General features: G+C 44.2%; 1 protein-coding gene across 2 annotated transcripts in view; it reads left to right on the forward strand.

Moving 5' to 3' along the window:
• The first annotated feature begins 379 nt into the window (after window positions 1-379).
• Window positions 380-9347, forward strand: part of Ube3c (ubiquitin protein ligase E3C) — a 101272-nt gene continuing 92304 nt past the window's right edge. The window contains exon 1 of one of the 2 annotated variants that reach the window (XM_021190082.2): window positions 380-721. In XM_021190082.2, coding sequence (XP_021045741.1) covers window positions 656-721 — 66 coding nt within the window. In that variant the 5' untranslated portion in view covers window positions 380-655. The remainder of the gene's footprint in view (window positions 722-9347) is intronic. The other variant, XM_029534706.1, reaches the window with a different exon arrangement.

Raw genomic sequence — 9347 nt, forward strand, 5'->3', positions numbered from 1 at the left:
TATGTCATATATTATTCGTCTCTGTCTAAATCATGGTGTAGATTCTCTGCATTAGTAACCTGTTCCCCCATACATAGCTGGAGGGTGAATGCGGCCTCTTATGCAGGGCTTCCGGTCTCCAGTAGTGCGCGCGACCCTGTCGGCGTCAATGGGCGGCGGGGGCGGGCGGCGGAAATCGTCTGGCGGCGCGACGCGCGCGCGGAAGGTTGTTGCGCCTCGCGGAGCCGCGCACGCAGGCAGGTCCAAGGGTTGCCGGGAGGAGCACCGTATTATCGATGGCGGCGCTGGCGCCGGAGCCCGCGCTCGCGGGGGCTGCCGGGAGGAGCGCCGCGCCGTGATGACCGCGCACGTTCACGGGACCGCGCGCGCAGTGCGGGCGGTCACCATCTTGGTTCCTACGGCGGCGCGGTGCAGGCGCGAGTCGGGGCGTCCCTCGCTTGGCGGCGGCGCGCTGTGGCTAAATAAGCAGCGGGGCCAGGCCGGCCTCCAGCGTCGCCGCGCTCGCGCCCGCGTGCAGGGAGGAGAGCGCTGAGCCGCAGGCGGGACGGCGGGGGACAGCGAGGCCGCGACCCTGCCGGGCCCCGCCCAGCCCGCCCGGCCCGCCCCCGGCCGCTCCGCCGCCTGCCGGGCCGCGCCGATGGGATAGGCGGCGAAGATGTTCAGCTTCGAAGGCGACTTCAAGACGAGGCCCAAAGTGTCTCTCGGTGGCGCGAGCAGGAAGGTGAGGCGCTGCGGCCCGAGGTGTTAACCGAACCCGGGCCTGACAGCACCCGGGCGGCGCTGCTCCGCCGTAGGCTGTGGAGCGAGCTCCAGCCGGGTGCGGCTGCGGTGCGGTCCCGACAGGTTTGTGAGGAGGCTGCAGAGGACTGAGCCGCGGACCGAGCGGCTGGGTCATTCATTGCGACCTCGCCGCGCCTGCCCTAGGGCCGCAGTTTTGACCTGGAAACACGCGCCCTGGCTGGCTGTGGCTGGGGGCGTTACACATTAGCTCTCCGGCAGCGCGACGCAGGTGCCCCCCGCCCCCATTGTAAAGCGACCTCGAAGAACGCTTTACAAGCTAGACTTGACATACTCGCGCCTGTGGGAGGGGGCGGGTAGGACAAGGTCTTTGTAACCTGCATCGCGCTTTCGCCTGCCCCACTCGGAGCAATACAGAGTTTTGCCTGCCTGAGGCCTGAGGCCCGGGTCGCTTTTGGACCTTTGCTTGGTGAAGGTTTTGACACTGCTCGGCTTTCTGGGGCTGTCTGAAGGATGAAGGCAACCGGCCGTGATGCACTAGGCCGAGCCCGGAATCCAGACAGGATCCCTAGAGTTAAGTTAAAAGGATTTTTTTTTTTTCCTATTAGGCAAAATTTTAAAGCTTTATTTTAAAAATGTTATACATATGCGTGTTTGCCTGCGTTTATGTAATGTGCACCACAGGCTTGCTTAGTTCCCGCAGAGGTCAGAAGAGGGCTTTGGATTTCGTGGAACTGGAGTTAAGGACACTACTGAGCTGACATGTGGGTAGTAGGAACAAAACCCAGACCCTCAGCAAAAGCAGTAAGTGGCCTTAACTGCTTAGCCATCTCCCTAGCCCTTTAATGTAAATTTTTCGTCCCCCCCCCCCAAATTATTGTATGTTTGAGAGCAGTGTTGCTGAGCCTTTGCTCCAGCTTCATTTTATAACGGATTTTTATCTGGACACATACATAAATGGTCACTCCTGAAAAGGAATGGCCCATCCTATCCATAATTGTTCTTCAGCAAGCAAACTGCTTTTCTGACCTGTTTCTACAGGTCAGTTTTAACGTTGAGCTTCGTGCAAACACGGTCAGATGAAGCTTGGTCAGCTTCTGTGCCTTGCTTCTTGAGCTAGGTGCTTTCTTTGATAGATTCTCCCATCCCACTGTGTCCCTGTTGCTCCAGGACATGAATAAAACAAAGTTACCCCGTCCTGATTTTCATGGGTGCTTATTACATGTGTCTTAGTGGATGTTGCTTACATTGTGTTCTGCTGGTGCACGTTGCCCATTACTTCCCAAGTTGATGTGCCCACTAGCCTACAGCCAGCAGTCTGAGGGCACCATTGACTCAGATCCTGGCCAATAAGTGATATTAAGAGTCTTTGGAATTAATGGCCATTCTAGTATACTTCCTTCATGTCTTAAATTATAATTTGAAATCTTTCCCTTCTTCAGCTTAGTGAAAAATTGATCTTTTCCTTTTTCAAAGTTAAATGAATATTTTTATGTTTATTATCTTTAAGAGCTATATGCTGGAAAAGTCCAACACTTGATGAGTTTATTGGGGAGTTTGTTGGGGAGATAAGACATAAACCTTGAAAAGTTATGGTGTATTAATGACTTTTTTGTTTGTTTGTTTGTTTGATTGTTTTTGTACTTCTCTCAGGCTAATACAGAAACAGAATTGGTTGACATGGTCTAGAAAGAAGGGACAATGTGGAAAGTTTGAAGTAGGTGTGCGGTGGGTTCCAGTGCTTCAGTTCTGCCATCTTCTTGTATATTGTTATAGACAGGACCTTATACTGTAATCTGACTGGCCTCAGATTTATGTAAAGTCCTTCTGCCTCTGCCTTCCAAGTGCTGGAATCACAGACAGGAATGCAGCAATAGGCCCAGCTCTGAGTCAGTGCTTCTGAAATCAGGATTCATCCTGATGGCACACTTTATTTGGTAGCTTTGTGTGTGTATAGAAGACTATCTTAGTAGTCAGTTTGATTGCAAGTACAAAAGTCCATTGAAATGAAGTGCAGAAAAGCAAATAAACAAAAAGCCTGTGAGAGGCATGATGATATTTCATAAAATGTGCAAGTCAAAAACTGTCCAGTTTCCATGCTACCAGTACCAAGGTAGTTTAGCTCAGCTGTTCTCTTTGAGTTTCATTCTTGACTTTGTCTCTGTATGTAGGTCCTGTCCATTTATTTTATTCTAGTCAAGCAGTGCCCATATATGGTTTCCTGGTTGAGTGCCTTGATTTCCGAGGCAATCTTCTGGAGAGGAAATCTTGGCTGGATCATGGTTTCTACCTGTGAGCTGAGTCTCCCCCTCTGAGGGTGAGGAGAGGAAATCTTTGAGTACAGATTATTCCAGGTGTGCATTTACGCTAGGAGAAGACAGGGGAACAGAATGCCAAGGTTCCTGTGGGGTTCAGGCATGTGTGGAACCTGAGAAATCTGAGTAGACATGGAGGTAAGAGGGATGTCAGTGAACCGGTGGCTTAGTTGCTGATTCAAGTTTGGGACAAGAAGTATCCCAAGTACACCTTGGAGACCTAAGAAGTCTGGGGAATGAGTTTATAGGAGGAAGACATGGGCCAGAAGTGTTGAATGCTGAATGCCTCCAGATAACACCATAATCTAGACTTGAGACTGGAAGACAGGTGACTAGTGAGTGTGCCCCTTAGGGTAACAGGAGCTGTAGTCAAGACTGCAGTGAGTCAAGGAATGGAGGGGGCTGTCCTCTCTTAAAAGACCAGAAGATTGAATGGATGGCAAGGAGAAAGAATTTGAAGTCTAAGGAAGGTTTGGGTGATAGGACAACTTGATCAAGTTTTATAGAATGGGGCAAAGCAAGCAAGGATTAAAAATACAGGGAAGAACCTGGAAAAACCAGGAGTGTTCAGTTGAGAACTACTTTCACATTGAAAGTGAGAGCATGTGTGGATGTAGAAAAGTTGTGGGGGTGGGGGCTGGCGAGATGGCTCTGTGGTTAAGAGCACTGACTGCTCTTCCAAAGGTCTTGAGTTCAAATCCCAGCAACCACATGGTGGCTCACAACCATCCTTAACAAGATCTGATGCCCTCTTCTGGAGTGTCTGAAGACAGCTACAGTGTACTTACATATAATAAATAAATAAATCTTTAAAAAAAAAGTTGTGACTTTAACATTACCTTTGCAGGTTTCCATAGCTACTTAAACTAATAATGGTAGTTGAGTTATAGTCATTTCAATGTTTGCTCTTGCTTTATCCTCCAAAGCAGGCTACAGACAGTGGAGCAGATGGTAGAGGCCCTATGTGTTGAATTTCTTCCTGTGTAACCTTGTCAGTTGAAGTCCACAGTGCTCTGCATCTTTAAGATTCTGACAAGTGATTACTATAATGACCTAACCCTAACCCAACATCATATAGAATAGTTCTCCTTGCCTTTAAACCCTATTTCTCAGCCTAGCCACTGCATTCCCTCTGCCTACCTTTGGCAATCCTGTCTACATAGAGTTTGCTTTCCCCAAAATGTCAGTGTTGGAATCCTAAAACACAGACTTTCAGAACAACTTCTTTCACTTTTATATGCATTTTAAAGTTTCTCCATATCTTTCCATGTCTTGCTAGCTATTTTATTTCAATTTTTAAATAATACTTATCTTATGTGTATGTGCATTTGTGTGGGAATGTGATTGCCAGAGCATACCTATGGACATCTTGTGGAACTCAGTTCTATCTTTGTTCTGTGTGGATCCAGTGATGGAGCTCAGGATGCCAGGTTTGGCTGTAAGTACCTTCACCTGCTGAGCCATCCCTCTAGCCTGCATCTTGTATTAATAGTATGCTACATATATTAAGAGTGGTTTAGGGGCTGGAGAGATGGCTCAGCGGGTTAGAGCACTGACTGCTCTCCCAGAGGTCCCGAGTTCAATCCCTAGCAACCACATGGTGGCTCACAACCACCTGTAATGAGATCTGATGCCTTCTTCTGGTGTGTCTGAAGACAGCTGCAGTGTACTCATATAAATAAAATAAATAAATCTTTAAAAAAAAAAAAGAGTGGTTTAAGGTTTATAGAAAAATGAGTAGGAACAAAGTTCTCAAATATCCCTTCTCCTATTTACTACAGTCTTTTTGGTTTCTGTTATTGATGTTAAAAACCATTTTCTGTGGTTTGACTTTTATATATTGTCCTTTTTTTTTTTTTTTGTCTTAAATACAAGCTCTCCCTAGGTAGCCCAAGCTGTTCTAAAACTTGCAGCAACTCTCCTGCTTTAAGCGTCTCATGAGTCATCACACCTAGACCTGCAAAGTGACGTTTTAGACTTAGCAGTTTGCTTATGTTTTGTAGCTTGATAACACTTCTCCCATTTAATAATATTTCATGATATGTACCAGTTTGTCTTATTCAGCTGTATTGAAAGACTCATGAGTACTTCCAAATTTGGGGCAATTATGAATAAAGCCACTATAAACACTTGTGTGTATGTAAGTTTTGAATTTGGGTAAATACTAATGAGTACTCTTTTTATTCTTAGTATTCTTTGGCAATGTTGGGGACTGAACCCAGACTGTTGTACATGGTAGACTGTACCTCTAGCTCCTGTTTTTTTTTTTTTTGAGACAGGGTTTCTCTGTGTAGCCCTGGCTGTCCTGGAACTCACTTTGTAGACCAGACTGGCCTCGAACTCAGAAATCCGCCTGCCTCTGCCTCCCGAGTGCTGGAATTAAAGGCGTGCGCCACCACGCCCAGCGCTCCTGGTTTTTTGAAACAGGTTTTTGACCTATACCCAGGCTGTCCTTGAACTCCAGATTCTTCTGTGCTGGAATTAGATACAAATACTAGGATTGTAAGTGCACTACCACACCTGGCTGCCATATGTACATTTTTGATCAGGTGTCTAAGTTGTTTGATTTCTTACTGTTAATTAAGTTCTTTATTTCCATTTTGTGTGTGCTGTAGATACAAGTCTGTTTCATATATGTCATTTGTAAATATTCAGTCTTGACTCTTCTTTCATACTTTTAACAATGTCTATCATAGAGCAGAAAATTTTATTCTTTATGAAGTCCAATTTATCTTTGTTTTCATGGTTTATGTCTAAAATTTCTTCACCAAAGTTAGTATCACCCAGTTTGTCTTTTGTCTTATTTTTTAGTAGTATTGATGAGCTTGTATCTTAAAGTCTTTAATCAATTTTAAAGTTTCAAGAAAGATAAACATCACTCTTGTAAGAATTTATGGAGCACAGTGCCATTTTAACACATGTAGTATATGGAGCATTGCCATTCTCTTAGTGGCTGGCTGGCTTACTTTTTTTAAAAATGCTATTGAGGATCAAACTCAAGGCCTCATAAATGTGCCAGGCAAGTGCTCTAACACTGTGTTATATTCCCAACCATCTTCCTAATTTTTTTTTTTTTTTTTTTTAAGTATTCATTCATTCATTTTGACTTTTCAAGGCAGGGTTTCTCTGTGTAAGAACTCTGGCTGTCCTGGAACTTATTTTGTATACTAGACTGTCTTCAAACTCAGATGTGCCTGTCTGCCTCCTGTAGGCTGGCTGGGATTAAAGGCAAGCACCACCAGCACCCTCCTCCCACCCTTTTTAAAGATTTATTTATTTGTTTTATGTGAGTACCCTGCAGCTGTCTTCAGACAGACCAGAAGAGGGCAACGGATCCTATTACAGATGGTAGTGAGCCACCATATGGTTGCTAGGAATTGAAACTCAGGACCTCTGGAAGAGTAGTCAGTGCTCTTAACCACTGAGCCATTTCTTCAGCCCCTCTTTTATTTTTAAAAATAAAAATTTCATGCTTCATTGTGAAATGGCACATGACTGGAGGATCAAAAGCAATTTCTGGGAGTCAGTTCTATCCTTTTGTCCTGTGGATTTCAGGGATGGAACTCAGGTTATGAGGTTTGGTAGCAGGCACTCTTAGTACCTGAACTGCCCCTCATGATTTTCTTATATTTGGAGCCTGTGAGCACTTCTCTTCATGAAGTCTATAAAAGGTGTATTGTTACCACTCATATACTTTGATGCACTAGGACTTATTCTGTTGTCTGTTTTCCTCTTTCCTTACCATCCCCTCTCCTTCCCAGCCTGTACTAGTTATAATTACATTCAGATTTACTTTTTAAAAATTGAAATAGTTGTTGGATGGGAGAGATTACTCAGAGGGTAAGAAAGCACTTGTTCTTGCAGCAGACCAGGTTCAATTCCCAACCCTCACCTGGCAGCTTGCAACCATCTGTAATTTGACACCTTCTGTGGGCACTAGGCATGCACATGGTACATATGCATACATTGAAACAAAATACCTATACACATAAATACACCTAAATTTATTTACTTACTTCTTTTACTTTCTTTTGTAACTGGAAAGAGTGTATTCATGGGTTTTTAAATTTGATTTCTTTATTTTTCTTTTATATATATATATATGTCAGATACATTGAGTCAGATACATTGAGACTGGAGTTACTGGTGTTTGTGAGCTGCCAGTTGGGTGCTGGGAATCTTTGGAAGAGTAACCAGTACTCTTAACCAATGAACCATCTCTTCAAAACTAATTTGTGTTTCTTTTTTGGCTAATAATTGATAGTGAACAGATGTAATTTCTTTCTTTTCTTTTCCTCATTCTTTCTTGTTTGTTTTTGTTAGTTTTGTTTTCAAGACAGTTTCTTTGTGTCTAGCTGTCCTGGAACTTGCTCTGTAGACTAGGTTAGCCTCTTAACTCCTGGGGGCTAGGATTAAAGGCATGTGCTTGAATGCCTGGTGTGAGCAATTTTTTTCATATGGTTATATTTTGAGAACTGTCTCTTTAGATAATTTGCCCACTTTAAAAGTTATATTTTGGTTTGGGGTGGGTTTTTTTTGGGAACGTATATGTTCTGAACATTAAACCTTTGTCAAATATTTCTTCCTTTTCTGTAAGTTGTTGCTTCTTTTTGTTGATGCTTTCTTTTGCTGTACAAAATTGTTTTCATTTTATTTTAATATTTTACGTATTTGTTTTGGATACGTGTGTAGTATTGTGTAGCAATACTCCCCCGCTTTTTTTCCCTTTTTTTCCTTTTGGTTTTTCAAGACAGGGTTTTCTGTGTAGCCCTGACTGTCCTGGAACTCACTCTGTAGACTAGGCTGGCCTTGAACTCAGAAATCTGCCTGCCTCTGCCTGCCTCTGTCTTCCAAGTGCAGGGATTAAAGGCGTGTGCCACCACTGCCCTGCTTGTAGCAATATCCTTGTACTTGCTATGGCTAGTTTTATGTGTCAGCTCATACAAGCTGGAGTTATCACAAAGAAAGGATACAAGCTGGAGTTATCACAGAGAAAGGATCCTCCCTTGAAGAAATCCCTCCATGAGATCTAGCTGTTAAGACATTTTCTCAATTAGTGATCAAGGGTGGGAGGGCCCATTGTGAGTGGTGCCATCCCCTGACTGGTAGTCTTGGGTTCTATAAGAATGCAAACTGAGCAAGCCCAGGGAAGCAAGCCAGTAAGTAACATCCCTCCATGGCCTCTGCATCAGCTCCTGCTTCCTGACCTGCTTGAGTTCCAGTCCTGACTTCCTTTGGTGATGAACAGCAATGTGGAAATGTAAGCTGAATAAACCCTTTCCTCCCCAACTTGCTTCTTGGTCATGATGTTTGTGCAGGAATAGAAACCCTGACTAAGACAATTTTAGAGGAAGGGTCAGTAAGGCAAGAGAAATAAACAACTCACAACTCTCAGGAAGTTTATTTTATGTATGAATACACTATAGCTGTCTTTAGACACACCAGAAGAGGGTGTCAGATCCCATTACAGATGGTTGTGAGCCACCATGTGGTTGCTGGGAGTTGAACTCAGGACCTCTGGGAGAACAGTCAGTGCTCTTAACCGCTGAGCCATTTTTCCAGCCCAAGGTCCCTGTTTTAGTTAGGGTTTTACTGCTGTGAACAGACACCGTGACCAATACAAAATACAAGACTTGTAAAGGACAATATTTAATTGGGTCTGGCTTATACATTCAGAGGTTCAGTCTATTGTCAAGGTGGGAGCATGGCAGCATCCAGGCAGATATGGTGTAGGCAGAGCTGAGAGTTCTATATCTTCATCTGAAGGCTGCTAGCAGAATACTGACTTCCAGGCAGCTAGCATGAGGGGCCTTAAAGCTCATACCCACAGTGACACACCTACTCCAACAAGTCCACACCCACTGATAATGCCAGTCCCTGGGCCAAGCATATACAAATCATCACAGTCCTCAAGGTTATAAAAATTAAAGAGACTTTCCAAGTAGTTGAGTAGCCTATATGTCCTGCAGATGCTCCCAAGATGCCACTTTTGTGAAGGTCCATGATGGATGAGGTTTTGGTGATGCATCTGTCTTTGAGCTGTCCGTATTTCTATAAGCAGTCTAGTAAACTATTTGGTTCATCAAGTTAGATGTTGGTAAAATTGGGGTTGTTTTGTTTGTTGTGTTGGTCTCTTGTTGGTATCAGTCTTCAGTGAATAGACATTTGTTTAGCTTCTCCAGGAAAAGTCATACAACAGTGTGTGTGTGTGTGTGTGTGTGTGTGTGTGTGTGTGTGTGTGTGTGTGTGTGTTTATTTTGGTTGTGTATACCACAGTGAATGTGTGGAAATCAG

Source organism: Mus pahari, chromosome 2, assembly GCF_900095145.1.
Source record: "Mus pahari chromosome 2, PAHARI_EIJ_v1.1, whole genome shotgun sequence".
In the NCBI taxonomy this organism is placed as follows: domain Eukaryota; kingdom Metazoa; phylum Chordata; class Mammalia; order Rodentia; family Muridae; genus Mus; species Mus pahari.